The following is a 19,231-nucleotide window of genomic DNA, read 5'->3' as shown; positions in this document are numbered from 1 at the left end:
TAATTCTAATAGACTAGCCTTACAAATATACACGGTATAAAGTTAAACTTAGGAATAAACTGAGTACAAGCAGATAGTAGGAACTTATTAATCGTCGAATAGTGGGCAAAGAACAAATCCAACATGTCAGGATTACCACTTGACTTTGCTTCAGAAGCCACATCTTTCTTAGGCGGTTTTGTGCTAAAGTACGTTTACGAAACAAAGCCGGTAGATCGTGTACGGTAGGATAACCCATTTTAACAGATTTTCCGACTTTTGAATTGGATTTCAGAATAGCACCGCGCTTAGTACGATACGCCGCCATAGTAAAAGATAATACGAAAATAAGCAAAACGTAAGATTCGAAAAATTTGCTTATACTTAGTTTATTTCTAATTTTAACTTTATACCGATTTTTTAAGTTTTTTAACTTTTAAATGCGAAAGATTAGATGTATGGATGGATAGATGTTTGTTAGAGTTTGGTTAAGATGGATGTTTGTCTACAACTTTTGTTTTTTTCAATTCCACGCAAACGGAGTCGTGGGCGAGAGCTAGTTCGAAAAATTTATCGAAATATGTAACTTATAATGATCAATTTAACACATATAGGAAAAACTTTTAACTTTTATACAATTCTTTTAATTAATAACAATACAAATATTATTATCTCCTTTTTGCTAGAAACATAAAAAGAACGACAATATAGATTTACGTATTTCGCCAGTGAAAACCCACGGTTATATCTACGTCCGCATCTCATCTCGACTTACTAAAGGCTCTTATGTTGAAAGGATAATTACAACTTTTCTTAGGCTACAAACTCAAGCAAAGCTTCAGGCTCCATTTTACCAACGACTGTTTACATAGTTTTATACAGAGGTTTAAACGACTTTCTTGGAACGTCCTACAATGACAGTAAGAACTATTTTTTTCTTCGAATTTTAAATAATAGTATTCAATGTTCAATCGCCAAGTCAATACGATAACTTAACTTGGGTAAATATATTTCACATAAATATTATAGATAGAGCAATTAAAAAGGCTTTGATTTAACTAATCACTAGCTTTAGCCCGCGACTCGCCTGCTTGAAATAAAAACAATAGTAAGTAGAATATGTATCCGTTCAGACTATGATATATTAGAATATAGATTTAGAAATCTATGGCAAATTTCATCGTGATCCGTTCAGTAGTTTAGGTAGGAAACTCCGACTAAACTTTCGATTTATAATATTAGTAAGATACATGGATAACTGTACAAGCCATAGTATGACTAGCTTTCACCCGCGACTCCGTCCGCGTGGTTTTAAAAAACAACAAAAGCAATTAGCCTATGTTTCTTTTCAGACTATCAACTACATCTATTGCAAATTTCATCTAAATACATTCAGCCGTTTAGGCTACAAACTCTTACAAACATCCATCCATCTAAACTTTCGCATTTATAATATTAGTATGAAGTATGATAATACACATCGATAATAAAGCTATCACGTGGTAAATCGTAATCCATTGTAACAATTATCTTATCACTACATCGATGTAATTACAGTAAATAAATATTTACATTGTACAACGATGACGCATAACCAAAACATTTTATTTCTTTGTTGAATATCATTTAGCGATTATACCTTTAGATAATATTGTAGGCCTAATCTTAATTATGATTAGGAATACTCTGTCTACATTATTCGTTATAAGCAACACTAAAAATATTATTGACAACCCTACTTAACTACATTATTTCTTTTTATATTGTAAGGTGGCAAATGAGCAAGCGGCCACATGAATCTACCAAAATAGGGAAGCGACTGCTGCCCATAGACATTCGTAATAGCGGATGCGTTGCCTAACCAGATTCGCCTCCGTCGATTAGACGCACAGAAAGAGGACATTTTCTCTTCCTACACCGCTCCTCCGTCGTCAAAATCACGCTCTCTTTCCATCCTATTCTTATGAGAAAAGGGGTGGGTAACAAAAGGAACTAAAGTTAGGGCAAATATGTGAATTGGCATAAATTTAGAATCCATTATAATCGTTCATTTAAATACATCCTATTCTTTTGCGCACATACAAGTCCGAAAATATTAATTACCCTATTCACAACATTATTACGTTTTAAACAAATACTGTCTGTAATATGTAAAAAAAAAACTATTTTCGTCAGTCTGCGGCTAAAATACGTTACTATATTTAATCTGTACCTAGAGATCACTCGTCCATAAGCCCTTGTCTCCAGACCTCATTACATATGCCACGATGAAGCACCAAACAGCGCGCCTGCATAAAACTTTCGCATCACGTACTACACGAAATTCCTACAACCGACGAGTTACTCTATGACCTTATTGTCATAGAGTAGTTAATTAAAACCGCTAGTGCATTATTTTTAGTGAATGTATTGAAATAACTCAAAAACAAATGTACCGATTTAAAAAATTCTTGCACCATTGAAAAGCTACGTAACCACTAAGTAAGATAGGCAAGTCTTTACTTTTCTTAATTTCAAGCCGATAAAGTCGCAAGCAACGGCTAGTCTGTAATATAAGACTCACAGTCATTTAAAGATTACTTTGCGACTCTAAAAGCCTCCTTGAGCACATTAACAATCGGTCCATACATGATTCTTACAACTGTATGAACTCCACATAAATACTCTAGACTTTTACAACTTTTGCAATCTCGTAGTTTCCTACGTTCATAAAGTTTCGGCACAATAGGCCTTCGCTGGTACATCTTGTACAATGTCTCTTTTGTGGCAAAGTTACCAGAGCTGGCATAGGGATGTTTTATGAAGGCTCAGTCAACTTCGTACAATATGCTGGCTATAACATATGCTCGTTCACAAACTTTTATATTTCCACATAAAGATGGCTCTAACTGACTATCGTAAGCCACTATTTAGCACACACTACACAATCTATACTAATATTATAAAGAGGAAAACTTTGTTTCTTTGATTGTAATGAAATAACTCAAAAACTACTGGGCCGATTTCAAAAATTCTTTCACCATTAAAAAGTTACGTTGACAGTGAGTAACATAGGCTATGTTTTATATTATTTTTTAATAGTAGTTAGTTTATAAATAACTAGCTTTCGCCCGCGACTCCGTCCACGTGAAATTAAAGAAAACAAAAGTGAGTAGCCTACGAGTTGTTCGAGACTATCGTATACATATATGCCAAATTTCACCGAGATCCATTTAGCAGTTAAGGCTACAAACTCTAACAAACATCCATCTAAACTTTCGCATTTACAATATTAGTAAGATTATAATATTAGTAAGATAAATACTATTTCGTGTCTAAATTACAATTTACGTTAAATAGAACTGTTGATTTTGTTTGTAAAAGTTTTGCCTCAACACCTAACCTAACCTAGTAAGAGATGGATGGATGAAAGGTGACGTGATCAAGAAGGGAGTGATGACTGTGATGACGGTGATAAAGTTATTTGGAGGACGAAAACCCGGTTCCTGGCCCTATAAGAGCTGGTTAAGGTAGGAGAATTGATAAGTTCTAAGTTTTGGCTACCAAAAACATTTTAAACATAGTTGAGCTAGCGCATAACATACTTCGACCGCGTCTTCACTTAATCAGTTTAGGTGGAATAGTGATCGAGTGCTGGTTTATTTATGATAAAAAAACGATAATTTATGTAGGAGCCATCGATATGGAAATCGATTAAAAACCTAAAACGACTAATCTATGCTGCGCAGTTAATCGTATAAACAGTGCACCAGTCTAGGAACATTATAGGTGCGTGGTAGAAGATAGAAGGTCGTCTAGTAAACTATGCAAGTTTCAGCCTAACAGGTCGCCAGTTCGGTGATTGTTAGCTAACGGCGCCTTGCAAACCGGATTTCATCTATTATTTATTGTGTTCATTGGTTAGAACTAGTTCACTAATACTTGAGGTAGCAGGTTACAATTCAATGTCGGGGAATTAAACGGATTTCCACTGGTACAACTCATTATCTATCAAAAAAATGTGGTAACAATATATCTTAGTATAAGGGTGAAAGCCCAATCTTATTTCTGACTAATATTATAAATGTTAAAGTTTACATTGATGTTTATTTTTCTTAACTTTAAAACGCCTGGATGTTTTTTAAAAGAAATTTGGTATAAGTGTAGAACAGTCTGGAAGGATACATAGGGTACTGGATAAATTATTTTTTAATTCCAAGCGAACGGATTAGCGGGCGATAGTTAGTCTAATTATATGTATAAAAATTGTAAATACTATTTCTACTAATCGTCTTTTCTGCAATATTGTCATCGTTAACAATATCTCCTTCAATATATCACGAAATAGACTAGCTTTCGCCCGCGACTCCGCCCGCGTGATATTAAAAAAAAAGTAGTAAGTAAGTAAGTAACCTATGCGATTTTGTTTGCCCTACATCAGCCGTTCAGCCGTTTAGGCCGCAAACAAATATCCATTCATACTTCTCACTCTTTACCTAAGGGATATCCTAAATTCTAGTTTAAAATGCTAATGAACGAATTTTAAAGTGCTAACGAGTCTTAGGTTTCCTAATCTCTCACAATACAACAAAATTATTCACTGACATCATATGTTTACGTCATTCGGTCATTCATAGCGGAACTCAGAACTGAATGTAGGATTCGTTTCGGACATTGTGATTAATGCGTTTTTTTTAACAGTACACGAATATTCACAAATGATTCAAAGATTTATTTAGTCACGAATAGATATTACCAAGTAAGAGTAAGAACGAAATCTCTAAATTAACATTTAATTACGATATTCAAATATTTTATATCCGACAGACAAGAGCGTAATATTTATCTATAATAATATTATAAAGAGGAAAACTTTGTTTATTCGTATGTATTTGATTCGCGCAAAAACTATTGGGTCGATTCTAAACATTTACCATTAGAAAGGTAATTTACCTGTGAGTAATAGGCTATATTTGATTATTACCAAATGCAAATCATCAACTTGCCCTTATCCCTTATGGAGGGTCGACACAGTATGTGCTGCTCTTCCAGACATCTCTATCAGCCGTCATATCTGAATCCACTGCTTTCTTAAGCATATTCTCTTTCACACAATCCATCCATACTTTCTTCGGTCTACCTCTACCTTTGTAGCCATCCACATACATTCTTAACACTTTCTGGTTTATGTCCCCATGGTCTCGTCGCATAACATGTCCATACCACGCAAACCTTTTGAGATTGTCTTATTAGCAAACCTATATCCCTTTCAGTGCATACCAGAACTGCACAAGGCTACACTCTGGTTATTGCTTTTTAGAATTTTAAAGTACAGGCAAATTATCTGCACAGTAACAGAAAAACAATGCTATTTCAGTCGACGTTTTAATAAATTTGAAGGGTCTGAGACAATTATTTGGAGCGTACTCGGTCGACCTAGTTGCGCTACGCCTCGGGCGCGACCCGGTAATGAGTGTGGCTGTGAGGGTACGCTTTAAACGCATTATAATTGAGACAACTCAGAATATTCCGTAATATAGCAGTTTTTTTAACTCGTAAAAACAAAGCCAAGAAAAATGCACATTTTACACATGTCAAATACGGCAATATTAGTGGTTATGTAAGGAAAGCTAACATTATTATCGTATGGTCAGTCACACAAAACGCAAAGAATAGTGAAATTTCCCGTTGAGCGGATCGTTCCAGTGGTTGCTAAATTATAATTTTGATCGTCATAAAACCAATGTATTATAATGCAGGAAAGTTTTGTGTTTACACAACCAGAAATACGTAGCAGACTTCGATAACTAGTTTATTATCCAATCAGGTTTCGATCAGAACAGTTTATCTGTGGGAGAGCGTCTGTACCGGAATCGCAGGTTTTCTAGAAAATTTCTCGTCTAGACCTTCAAGAATAAATTTATTTTTATATTGATATTTAAACAACTAATATGATACTAAAAAATGTTTTTAACGCCTTTAAAGCAAAATCTTCTGACATTGACAGAAACCATTGATTTTAGAGTTTTAGTTACCCCTTTGGTACTTGGTAGACGAAAAGACAATTCCATGACCAGTACCTTGTCAGTCCTTTTTGTCACCTCTTGGGACATAAGGTCAGAGTAAAGATTGGTATTCTTTTTTTTAAACAAAAAAACATACGTATTTAATATTTATTTAAAAATACATACGTATTGAAATAACTCAAAAACTACTGGACCGATTTCAAAAAAATTTTAACGTTAAAATGCTACGTTATCAGTAAGTAAGCTATATTTTTTAATTTCACGCAGACGAAGTCGCCATAAACAGCTAGTAAATAATAATTCGGCTATTATATATTCATTCAGACGGAAATATTAATTTTCCTTAAGTTAGGACCATTACAAAAGTTTTAATTACATGCATCACGTGTTGTTGGTATTAAAAGTAGACGCGCGTGCCGGTGAAAATAGTCCGGCCACGAAGTTGACGGTCGGCACGTGTTGGAAAGGCTTAGGTTGCCATCAACTCGTAAATTAGTCACCTTATTTTTTTTATACAAGAAGGTGGTAAACAAAAGGTGACAATGAAATAAGAGAAATAACTGCCCATCTGCTTAAGTTGAAAGATACCATAGACATCGCCTACCAGACAGAGGAGACATAGAGGAGTGGACATACAGGAAAAATATATTTCCTATACCTCTTCTAACCCTTTAAATCTACTATTATTAAAAAGGGTAGGAAATGTACAAAAGCATTTGTTATATAGTTGCATTTAATTGGCTCCGATACACATGGACCGATTTAAAAAATTCTTTTAATATAAGAAAACTACATTAACATTGAGTAATACAGGTTATATAATAAACATAACATTAATGGAAATGTATTGGATATAACAGAAAATATGTGAGGTACAGTCTTCGCTAGACATCACTGGCCAGTAATAAATTCACATATATTGGTTAAGAACAGCAAGATGAAATGCCTACAAGTCAATAGACATTCTGTATTCAATCAATGATATCAACGGAGAACTAACAACATGCGATGTGATTCAAGGCCAGTTAAATCATACAGTAATTTATAGAGTCACTAAATTGATATGCAGAAAACGAATGTATAAAATTTTCACACTTAAATGCAATGCCATTTATGGTCTGTAAAAAAAATCCAAAAAACTTTTATAAATTTTAATCTGAATTATAACTTTTTGTTTGTATAATGTTATTTCATGATGTTTTTAATTTGCCATAAATGCTTGATATATTTAGTAAATATAAAGTTGTGTAATAGTCGTAATTTTTAAGTAAATAGGGTTTAGTTTATTGAACAAAGTTTAGGACTTGAGACATAAGCCCACAATGTTTGACAACCAATTTGGATTTCAGTAGGAGTAGGGTATTACAGTATTTTAAAACGTATTTGTAATATTTTAAAATAAACACTTTATTAAAACAAAGTTAGTGTAATTCTTGTTATGTATAAGTAAAATTTGATCTGTCTCGAAGTTTTGTTATCCGTAGAATCAAATAAGAATGAAAAAAAAATTACAACATAGAAAATCGTATCTTACTTTCTTTTTCGTGGTCAAAGCCCACAATGACGAAGTAATCAACGAGCCTGGACATTGCAATCCTACGGCAGCATCCAACAACGATCACCACAAAAACACTTTGTAATTTTACGTTTACACCAAATCACACACATTTTATTTCCTCACATATTATAGGGCCGTTTTGCTAACGATCCGCACCACATCACTAACACACGATACACTGTTAGGAATGTAAACACTTTCTTTTATCGTCAACGAACGAATTCAATCGACAATTACAAGAATTAAAATGATAGCCCAGATCAAGAGGTTATAACTCAAACACATATAACTATAACATGTCAAACTAAAACATTTGCCTTCTAAATTTTGAATACTTTTAATTTATATCATGCAATTAGAATAAAATCTAGCATAAATATTGAATTAATCGTCATAAAACTTAATAAATAGACAGAAGTCGTTCCTCGTCATCAAAGTCTTCAACAAAAACTACAGTCCTACCAAAATTCCCAAAGAAAGCCAAATTTAAAAAGATGTTGCCATCGGAACCAACAATTATTACCATTAAATAAATTCACAAACAATGGCGCCATATTATAAAGAAAAGGTTGACCCCTGCGATTATTAGTAATGTGGATAACTTGGACGCGTAATTTTTGGTAATCGATTGATAAGAAAAAATTATGAAAGGGAAGATTACACCTTTAGAACATTAATTTTTAAATCAACGCCACAAAAGCGAATAATCTGTCACTTCTTAAAATTACCTGTGGCTACTTTAGTGACGAAAATTTAGAGAAAAGTCCATAATAGTTGTTAGTTGTGTGTTATACAATATTAAATAAGATAAATAATTGGGTGCGCTAGAAAAGATCGTTAAAATCGAGGATTCTACTAAAACAGCAAAAAATGTTTGTTTTGGCAACATTTCACAAAATAACCTTGCAATATTCAAATGATCTCAAAAAATAATTGCGAATTAGTTGTCTCTTTCTTGCTAGTTTAGAAACACTTATAAAATAGAACGATACCGTTATTAGGCGTGTTTATTATAGGCATCGTAAGATAAATATGTTTTAGTCGGTTTATATGGGAGTACAAATAAAATGTCAAAATAAATATTGATGTTTTATTTTTGAAGAAAGTTAAACATTTTTGTATTTCTTTAAGTACCGAAGCATGACGGGTTCAAGCAATGATCATAATATAGCTGGACTAAAGCAAAAAAAAGTTTTTAAAATAATTGTTTTAGGCGATTCTGGCGTTGGGAAGACGTGTCTTACATACCGCTTCTGCGAAGGTCAATTTCTTGATAAATCTGAAGCCACGATCGGCGTTGATTTCAGAGAAAGGACTGTACGAATATGTAACGAAGATATAAAGGTAACAACATATACAATACCGTAATATTCAAGTTAATTATAAATCACTTAATGCTTGAATTCATTTTAAAAACAGCTGATGCATGTACACATTTAAAGTTTGTTAGAGTATTCAGTAGTTACTTAAAAGCCAAAGTAGATAAATAATAGTATATAATATAATAATAAGTTCTTCTCATCCTTGTTTTAGCTCCAGCTGTGGGATACGGCAGGACAGGAGCGATTCCGCAAGTCAATGGTGCAGCATTACTATAGAAATGTGCATGCTGTTGTCATTGTTTATGATGTCACCAAGCCGGAGACATTCCATGTTAGTGACATTATGTATAACTTCATGATATCCCTGTCCCTATCCCAATAAAAACTACAACAGGAAGTTATCCTCCTCCAAATCGATCTATCCTGTCACCCTTCACACAAACCATCCCATCTTCCTAAGCCTTTTGTTTAATTTTTGCATTATCTTACTAATAAAACTAATGTAAAACCTTAGTAGGATAGATATTTGTTAGTTTGTACCCTAAACCGATGAATGGACCTCAATGACATTTGGCATAGACCTAGGGGATAGTTTGGAGTAACACATAGGCTACTCATCTTTGTTTTTTTTTTAATTCTATGCAGACAGTTGCGGGTGAAAGCCAGTTATCGATAAAACCACTGTTATTGACACAGGTTTCTCTCAGAAACACTACAGTCTTTATCTAATATGAATGAAAATGAAATTTGACTGCTTTTCTTTATGGATTTAATTAATTTTAATGATTAATCTATGTTATTCATTTTAAGGCCAATAGTTTGGTTAATTATAGCTTTGTGTTGCAGTCAATAGCAAGCTGGATGCAGGAGGTGGAGTCCCACGGGCTTACTGGTGCACCAAGAGTGCTCGTCGGCAACAAATGTGACTGCGGCACACCGGAGTCTCGCCTCGCGACCACATATGCACAGCGACTAGCGGACAAGCATGGAATGCCTGTGAGTATTTTGTTGCAAGATTGCAAGATCTTCATGGATGAAGTAGATTTATTTTGATGAAATCTCCATTATGCATATATGCATATTTATATTAGACATTGTAGTACAATTTAGTTTGTAGTCAACTTTATGTACTACCAGCTTTTGCCCATTACTTAAATTAAATTTGAATTAACATATAATTGCGTAGAATTAAAAAAAAAAACAAAAGTGGCCTATGAGTTCTTCCAGAGTATTTTCTACATCTATGTCAAATTTCATTGAGATCTGTTCACCAGTTTAGGCCACAAACCCTAACAAATATCTATCCAATTATCTAAACTTTCTCATTTATCTATATCTATACTACTATTACTATTAGAGGAAAGATTTGTGTTTTTGTATGTATTGAAATAACTCAAAAACTACTGAGTCAATTTTAAAAATTCTCTCACTGTTAGAAAGGTAATTTATCTATGAGTAACATAGGCTGTGTTTTTTTTATTTTTAATTTACCACAGATGAAGTCATGAGCAACATCTCTATAATATAGATTAAGAAACAAGATTGTATTGTAATATAATTGTCTTCCAGTTGTTTGAGACGTCAGCTCTACTGGACAGTGAGTGTGACAATGTGGAGTCAATCTTTATGACACTCGCACACAAGCTGTACTCCAAGCAGCCGCTCAGGGTCGTCAGAGTTGAGGTAGGAGTACATTTTTAACTGTCATTTTAACACAAGCATCTCTAGTTTTGGCCTATTTTTATCTCTTTTATTGAATTCCCGATGTTTTAAATTGGTGTTTTCAACTATGGAAAATAAAACCTTCTACAAAGTCTTGGTTTTAACTGAACATTTAAAGTGATAGTTAAAATTGTAGAAACTGATTTCACTTCATATTGTAATATGGGTATCAAATTAAATTCCTTGACCGACCGATTTTAAACCAAAGGCAATAAATCAAAGAAAAGAAAAATCAATAGTTATAAGTTTTTTGTGTTTCTACTAAATTGTACTATCTGTATAATTTCCAGGGTGAACCAGGGTATGGTGTGGTCACCCTGCCACGCCAAAGGAAACCTCCTGTCCATACCGGCACCGACAACTGCCTCTGCAGCTAGGACCATGCAAGGACCAGATTAGGACCACGCCCAGATTATACTAAGACCGTATGGTCTCTTGTATGGATTACCAAGCTCTCTAACTGTCCGAAATGTTGCCAAATTAATAATATTAAGAAGTAAATTATAAGGATAAGTTTATTTTAGGTTAATTTATATCAAAAATAGTATAAACATCCAGTAATTGACATTTCTTTCAGTTATTAATACATTTAAAGTGGCAGAGATTTTTCTATTCTGTTCCTGTGGTACCAGGTGTTGCAAACCTGGAGATAAAACTGTCATTATAGCTGTATTGGGCTTGTTAAACCTTGTATGGTTTCAGAAAGTCAAATCCTGTTTTTACTATGTACAACTTTTTTATTATTTTTTTGTCTTGATTATCATAAATAATGAATTAATTGACATGAATCTGAATACGTAAATAGCCTGTTTAGTATTGATTGCAAGGACGGGTCCAGCATTGGCCCCCGGAGGGTGTCACATAGTTGTTGTCAAGTCAAGAGCTTGACAACATATGTAAATATATTTTGTCAAGCTCTTGGCCAACCAGCTCAGATTTGAGGGGGCCATGACCCCAATGCCCCCCCCCCGAGTCCACTGTTGATTTATTTTATAGCAATGGTTTTATATACCTGGTGCAGCACTGAATAAGGTTTTTGTTCATATTGAAGGTATCTAAAATAAAACTATCGATGGTTTTATATAAGTTTTATTGAAAAAAAACATTTACAGTCCAAACAAAAGATTTTCTTACACAAAACACATTCTGTAAATTTTTTTTTAACTTTTCTGTCTGCTTTGCCGCTTGTTAAGAAGGTTTTTTTCATAGCATCTGATACAATTTTATTTTCTTTAAAACTTTTACCTAATGATGTCTGTTAGATTTCATTACCAGTTCTGAAAAAGATAAGTTTATTATTAAAAATATTGTTTGGTATGGTGTGAGTTAAGTTTGTTATTTACAGTCAGCAAAAACTGAAAATATGTTGTACCAGATGTTTTAGAACTAGTTTCGTATTCCACATCTTAAATTAAGTCGAGTTTAAATTTATTAGAAGAAAAATTTTGTTCAAAGAAATTAACATAAAATGGTAAAAAATCAGGCAGCTTAATACAAAGTCCAACTTAAAGAGCTTAACCTCATTACACTTGAACTTTAAACTTTAACAGGCTTAAAAAAAAACGCGATATCAAGTTAAATTTAGGAATCAACTAAGTATAAACAAAATTTGTACTAATATTTGCTTATACTTGGTTTATTCCTAAGTTTAACTTTGTACCGCGTTTATTTATAAGGCTATAAGTGATTAGTAGATTATAATTAGTAAGTAAAATAAGCTATTTATTCTTTAGTAAGATATTTAATTTTTTTAAATCAATAAGTTTGACTTTAAGAATTTACATTCCCGATGTTTATATTAGAAAATAGTGAATGTGGTGTAACAAATATATTTTTTTTTAATAAAAAAAACAATCCAATAAGTTTTATGTCATATTTATAGACTGATTATGTTAAATAAAAATGCAATAACGTTTAGTTTTAGAATTGTAACACTTTTTAATGAAAATGTTGAATAACATTGTTTTAACCAAGTATTTTAAACCATACAAATTATAACACGGCTAAACTCACGTGATAACATTCGGTGTAGGCACCGACAGTTTCGAACCCGTTTGGGGTCCTTCTAACCGTGTTATAATTTAAATAGTATATGTCTCACGAAAGTTTTAAGTTATTTTAAACCAGTTAAAAAAAATTATATAGAAAAAAAAACATTTATTATTTGATATTTTTTTTGTCAAAATGGTAAAAATCACAAAAACAATACATTGGTGGATGTAATTAAATAATAAAATTATTTATTTGTAATATTAAGATAGATGTGAACGCAATATGTAATTTATATTTAAGAGATAATAAAGCCAATGAGATGAAATATAAATATTGTTACTCAAAACTGTATTTTATTTTGAAAATCAAAACTTCTGTCTCACAAAAAAATTATCGAATAGTAATTTGCACACAACCTATCCTTACTTAAGTGTCATAATAATCATCTTTATGTAGAACGGGCGCTTTGACACAACTGTTGTGCGATTGTCGATTGTTTCGCAGTTAATTCAACTGCGCACAACTAATAATCGAGTAGTGTGCGTACTTCCATATTAGCTCATAGGAACCAAACCACCCTAAGCAGTTGTGCGATAGTGACAAAGTTTAGCCAAAGGTGTACGCGCGGTCTTAGACAAACTATGATCACTCAATACCACTATCTCGGTTGAAATTCATTGTTGTACAATATTGCTATCTCTCTCATTCTCTTTGAGGAAAACATAGATGTCGCCACTTGTATCTTATGGTCCAAAAGATTTTGTTATGAACTGAGGAGAGTTTCTAACTCTTGATATATTAAATAGAATAAGTCGATGAAAAAAATTATTCTTTCATTCTGATATGAAAATGTTATATTTTGATGATAATGTTTTGACATGATTACAGCTATTTTCCAAACTTTCGCAACGACTCCGTGGCGCAACGGTAGCGCGTCTGACTCCAGATCAGAAGGTTGCGTGTTCAAATCACGTCGGGGTCAAAACTAACTTTTTCTCTTTTTTTTTTTTCACTTTAGTGTTCAAAATTACAATAAAAGTGATTCATATTAAAAAAATAGAAACATTATAGTATTTTTTAAAATAAGTGGAAAATGTATTTTAAATAAAACAACCATATTAATTTCGGTAACATTTATTTATTAATAGTAAGATAAAAATCACTTGAAGCATTAGAAACGCAAATATAACAATGTTGTAAGCACATTTAATATAGCATTATCTGAAAAACATCGCAAATATTAAACACTGCAGCAATCATAAATATTTCTAACTTATTTATACTATTTTACACAAATTGTGCTACGAAAGTTACTAATAGTACAACCAATAATACAAAAATCCTAGCCTGAAGGCGTTTCAATCTGCTTTTACCATTTTAATTTAAAAGAAATTGGTTTCATATTTATCCGTAACATGGCGAGAATTTTTATATTCCTGGTCATCGATTAAATTAAGGAAGAATTAGTTGCTAGAGCCATCTATTGATAGAAATATGAAACGGAAATTGAAAGGCCGGAAGTTGTAAGTTGATAGAGTAAATATATTGTACTCATTATCTAAAACAAACATTTATTATTAAATACTTTGTAAACATCAAGAATATATACCATTCGTCGCTTACTTCAGAAACATCGAGAAAATAACATCAGATGGCGTTTACCATTTAAGGGAAATTCAAAACACAAAGTTGACTAAATAAAAAATCAAATGAGTTTCTTTTAAATGAATAAATTAAAAATAATTTATCTCATCCGGTTATTTAACCCAGAGATCCAAAGCATACACAAACATTTGATTCTATACCCTTTATATCTAACAGTACTTATTAAATAACTAAAATTAAGACAAAAAAAAAACAAACAATATCCAAACTCAAGCATAAACATACTTTATTAATAAAAAGCTGCCTCCGCTAAACTTGCATACAGTTTTCTAATACTGCAACAGTATTGCAAATCAAAACAAGACCTTAACACTAGAAAAATCACAATCTAGTCACATTTAGATGTTAAAATGCTGCTAATTATCAAAAACAATTGTTAACTTCGTCATTTTAAAAACTGGCAATAATTTATAAGCTGTCGTAATTTCCGGTACAGTAAGACTATAAACTGACAAAGTTCACAATTTAACATATCTTAATTACAAGTAGAAATCAGGCATATCTTACAATCTGTTACAATAAAATATTATAATGTTACTCTATCCCAATAGTGATGGAAAGGGATAGAAAACAAGGTTTTTGTATCTCAGACAAGATGTTATGTCATTTAATCTCAATAAACTGTAGATATTATCTACTAAAATGTGCGGCTTACACTTGGCCAGTACAGGTAGCACTCACTGGTCAGTCAATCAACTGGCACAGTGTGAAAGCTAACTGGTACCAGTGAGAATACAATCTATGACTGGCTATTGCAACTAGCCAAGTTTGAACCGAAAAACTTGTATAGTTAAATTCAATTAAAATGAGAAATTATTTATTTGAGAAATTTTACTAAAGTTGTAATCACAGTCTTTATGAAAACAGACATATTTGTATACCGAAATACTCCAAAACTAATCCATAGACAATAAAGGATTTTGTTAGTTAACGAAAGTAAATACAGACAAATAAGTATCACAGTTATCAAATAATAAATCAAAAATGGCTGCATTATTTGTACAGTATGCAAAGCATTATGTGACACTTAAATGACAGGGTGGCGCTACTGTGTCAACTTTGAATTATGCACATTGCATCTAATGTATGGACATTTCTCACTTTAATTTAATTCAACTATACAATATCTCTTTCATTAACTTTAAACAGAGACATGTCAAATAGAAAAATGTAATTTTTCAAAATTTGCGAAAAAAAAAATTATTACTAAAAAAGCTATTAACAATATTTTTAAGGTAAAAAAGCTTAGCGTGAAGCTTCACGTTTAAAGTCTTAGTGACTTTTATCCATATAAAAATATTGTTAACAGTAAGCTCTTTTTAGTAATAATCTGGTTTTCGGTAAATTTTGAAAAATGTCATTTTTTGTCAATGGACGATGTGAAATCTCTTAGCTGTCGAAACATTAACAATGACATATTCCGAAGCCTGGACAGCCATCGCTTGGCTCAAAAGCTATCGCGACTTCTAACCTTAAAAGTAAACATTTACAAATAAACGCGGTAAAAAGTTAAACTTAGGAATAAAATGTGTACTACAGTGTGTCTAAATAAAATAGATTAGTTTGATAAATGATGCATATGAAGTATCGAATTCAATTTGTATGCAGGCAAATACCGTACTTAATAGACAGATATCGTAGTGACGAAACACGCAGCGAACAATTTTGAACTATCGATATTCGGTTTAAATAATTATCGAACTCAACTAAAATTATTATTTTCTTATTCACTAATTTAGAGGACTATTCTAGTATTGATTATAGAGTAGAGAATTTAGCGATGACAGAAATAATAGCGAAATCCAATTCGATTACGTACAGCTGTAGTAGTAATAAACTTATTACTCTCATTATTTGTTATGGTCATTATTAATTTGAGAAAACAGTGTTTTTTTTTATTCATAAATTATAACTATAAATTTATAGATTACAACTTCTATAAGAATAAAAATCGATAAGATTCATGACTGATTTTACACAACCCATCCCTACTAAATTTGAAATGAATTGTCAAACTAAAATAAATTATTTAGACAAACTATAATATTTGCTTATATTCCTTAGTTTAACTTTATACCGCGTTTATTTGTAAGGGTGTTATTGTACGTACATTGAACAAACATATCGTTGTGCTCCTATGAGATCGCATTGCCGAAACATTCACATCCAACATGTGTGCAGTCAGAAATTTATCTTCAACCCTGGTGACACATTGAAACAACGCTATTAGGTCGTAAACTTGTAATTTATTACTTTACTTTTATAGATATTTTGCTGCAGAATATGATTGTAAGTGGTAAGTGAGTTTATTTCTCTGATAATAACATTTATGTGAACATTTTGGCACAACAAACTTATAGTAAGGTCCTCCACCCTCTAAATAAGGACCATAAATTCAAACAACGATTATTTTTACCCTAGAATTAGTTTAAATTGTATGGATATTACTAATTAATCACACAGGTCGAATTTGACCATTCAATGGACATTAAAGGGTTAAGTGTCATGATATTAAATGGACTAACACACTCAATGCCACAGACGCAAATTGCGAGTTTAGATAACACTTGTGTAGCATTGAAAGTGTTATTTGATATATATTACTTTAATACAAATCTTAATCTATACAGAAATTCAGAATATTAAATAGTTTTAATGTGTTAAGATTATTAACTTTAAGAGCCTGTCCCACCACTGGCTGATAGAGGCTCAGATAGATTTAAAATGACGTCACTGAAGGGAACAAAATCCGATACTCCCGTCTCATATTTTACACATTGGATTGTTATCAGACAATTTACAATTTGGTAGGACAGGCCTTTAGTGTTATTACTAATAATGTGTCTGCAGTTAAAAATGCAAGATATTGATTGAATCTCAATGAAAATACCTTACTATAATGTTGGTAAATCGGTAAATGTTGGATATTATCTAAAAGAATAATTGAATAATGAGTTGCCATACATATATTTAATTATATTATCCCCAAAACAATCAAATACGGAATTATTTACTATAAACAGTTAATTTACTAATGTCCATCAAATATATTAGCACATAACACAATATGTTTGTATTGTGCGCCAATCTACTGCACTACACTACATGTCATATTGTAGTGTTAGTGCTTCACAATAACGAGCACACATCATGGCGGGTTGATGTAGATCCAGTATCAGATGACGTGTCAATCGCTACATTATATGGACATGTCTGTTGCACATACATGCACATATCTCTGACAGACACTACACTCAAGTGTCTTGTAGCACTCTGACGCGCACTACACATTTGTATCTCTGAGAGACACTACACCCAAGTGTCTTTTGTACAATACACGCACGTAGCTTAGACGCGCACTTCATATTCGTATCTCTGACACACACTAACAGCAAGTGTCTTTGTAGTACAATACAGGACGAATCTTTGACGCGAACTATATTCGTATCTCTGACAGACACTACACCCAAGTGTCTGTAGCGCAAAACACAGACGTAGCTCTGACGCGCACTGCACGTTCGTATCTCTGACGTGCTCTACACAGTCATATCTCTAACAGACACTACTCCCAAGTCTCTTTGTAGCGCAATACACAGACGTATCGCTGACGCGCATTACACATTCGTATTTCTGACAAACACTACACGCAAGTGTCTTGGTAGCACAATACACGCACTTTTGGACGCGGGTTATCGCGGTATTCACTACACAGCACCAGTGTCAAGTCGCATGTGCCTGGGCACTCAGTACTCGGGGTCGATGTCGGGCAGGTGGTGCGGGTTGTGCGGGTTGTGCGGGTGCCGGCGCGGCGGCGGCAGCACGGCGCCTCACATGTTCTGCCAGGTGTTGGCCACCATCACGTTGGCGTCGAGGCCGCGTGCGATGCGCTCGTGCACGCCGTGCGACAGCCACAGCATGCGCAGTCGCTCGTACCGCTCCGGGCACAGGTGCAGCGGGTTGCCACGACGGAGACCCTGGAAACCAGACATAGTTTACAATTATTACCTGCTTATAGTGGTAGATTTGGGCATAGTTTTACCAGTCGGTATGGCAGGGACGAAGTCGCTGGCAACAGTTAGTAAATAAATAAACTTAGTATTATAATTATTGTATGTACATACAGTCACAGAAATCTGCGATGTATCACTTACAGAAAAGAAACTATAGCCCTTACAAATAACTAAGTAGGTAGCAATGAGTTGCGCACGACGGGTTAAAAATAAAATTAATCATCCACGTAACACATTTCAATGCTGCGTCCTATATTGGTTACTGTTTTGCGTCACCTAACGTGTCCAAACACCGCCAGATTCTCCGATTGCACCTTTCAAAAGGACTGATAAGTGTTGACGTTACCTGGTCTGTTTCTCCGTATGTATCGAGGTACGGCGCGGGCAGCATGGCGCCGCGCGAGGGCGCCGCGGACGCCAGCAGCAGCAGCTCGCAGTCGCGCACGCGCAGGAACACGCCGGAGCCGGAGCCGCACTGCGCCGCGTGCGCCACCACCGCGCCCACGTGCTCCGTCACCCCGCCGCGGGCGGACACCTGCACACACCGCACTGTACTACGCCTTTCATGGAATATACTACATAATGATTTATGATTGTAAATTATGATGCCTTTGTGTAAAATTACATTTCCACTTCATAGCAATATTATAAATTTAAGAGTTTATAAGGATGGATGTTTGTTAGTTTGGTATTGATGATAATCTGGAAGAATATATAGGCTATCTAATTCATTTTTTTTTAAATTTCACGTGGATGGAGTAGCGGGCGAAATGTAGTTAGTACATAAATGTGGCGAGTATTATCACTACCTCGATCTGACAGCAGTAGCTCTGCGAGCAGAGGATCTGGCCGCACACGAGGCACATGGTGGGGAACTTGCTGTCCTCGCGCTCGGAGTTGGGGCAGGAGAACTCGGACATGACGTTCATCAGCTCGGAGAAGTCGTCGGGCAGCGGCACGAGGCGCGGCGGCTCGCAC

General features: G+C 33.8%; 3 protein-coding genes and 1 non-coding gene across 4 annotated transcripts in view; 2 read left to right on the top strand and 2 right to left on the bottom strand.

Moving 5' to 3' along the window:
• The window catches only part of LOC106105480 (myotubularin-related protein 5), a 47,024-nt gene extending 39,045 nt beyond the window's left edge, over positions 1-7,979 (bottom strand). Inside the window, 1 exon segment of the mRNA XM_013285810.1 lies at positions 7,519-7,979. Within this exon segment, the coding sequence (XP_013141264.1) occupies positions 7,519-7,573 (55 nt within the window). The 5' untranslated portion in view covers positions 7,574-7,979.
• A 516-nt stretch (positions 7,980-8,495) lies between these two features.
• LOC106105562 (putative Ras-related protein Rab-33) lies at positions 8,496-12,548 on the top strand. Its single transcript, XM_013285956.1, has 5 exons — positions 8,496-8,886; positions 9,076-9,195; positions 9,711-9,860; positions 10,434-10,547; positions 10,877-12,548. The coding sequence occupies exons 1-5, from the start codon at positions 8,683-8,685 to the stop codon at positions 10,961-10,963; spliced, it is 675 nt and encodes a 224-aa protein (XP_013141410.1). The 5' UTR covers positions 8,496-8,682; the 3' UTR covers positions 10,964-12,548.
• A 940-nt stretch (positions 12,549-13,488) lies between these two features.
• Positions 13,489-13,560, top strand: Trnaw-cca. The gene has a single exon. It is a non-coding gene; the product is annotated as a tRNA-Trp (tRNA).
• Positions 13,561-16,984: 3,424 nt separating this feature from the next.
• The window catches only part of LOC106105329 (E3 ubiquitin-protein ligase UBR1), a 33,739-nt gene continuing 31,492 nt past the window's right edge, over positions 16,985-19,231 (bottom strand). Inside the window, exons 26-28 of the mRNA XM_013285620.1 lie at positions 19,063-19,224; positions 18,600-18,788; positions 16,985-18,217 (exon numbers count right to left, since the gene is read on the bottom strand). Of these exons, the coding sequence (XP_013141074.1) occupies positions 18,071-18,217; positions 18,600-18,788; positions 19,063-19,224 (498 nt within the window). The 3' untranslated portion in view covers positions 16,985-18,070. The remainder of the gene's footprint in view (positions 18,218-18,599; positions 18,789-19,062; positions 19,225-19,231) is intronic.

Source organism: Papilio polytes, unplaced genomic scaffold (assembly GCF_000836215.1).
Source record: "Papilio polytes unplaced genomic scaffold, Ppol_1.0 DF822845.1, whole genome shotgun sequence".
In the NCBI taxonomy this organism is placed as follows: Eukaryota; Metazoa; Arthropoda; class Insecta; order Lepidoptera; family Papilionidae; genus Papilio; species Papilio polytes.
This window is presented reverse-complemented; position numbering and strand designations above follow the sequence as displayed.

Coding starts and splice junctions, on each gene's coding strand:
- LOC106105562 (XM_013285956.1), top strand. CDS start 8,683: ATGACGGGTTCAAGCAATGATCATAATATAGCTGGACTAAAGCAAAAA. Junction 8,887..9,075: donor TATGTAACGAAGATATAAAG/GTAACAACATAT, acceptor TCCTTGTTTTAG/CTCCAGCTGTGGGATACGGC. Junction 10,548..10,876: donor TCAGGGTCGTCAGAGTTGAG/GTAGGAGTACAT, acceptor TATAATTTCCAG/GGTGAACCAGGGTATGGTGT.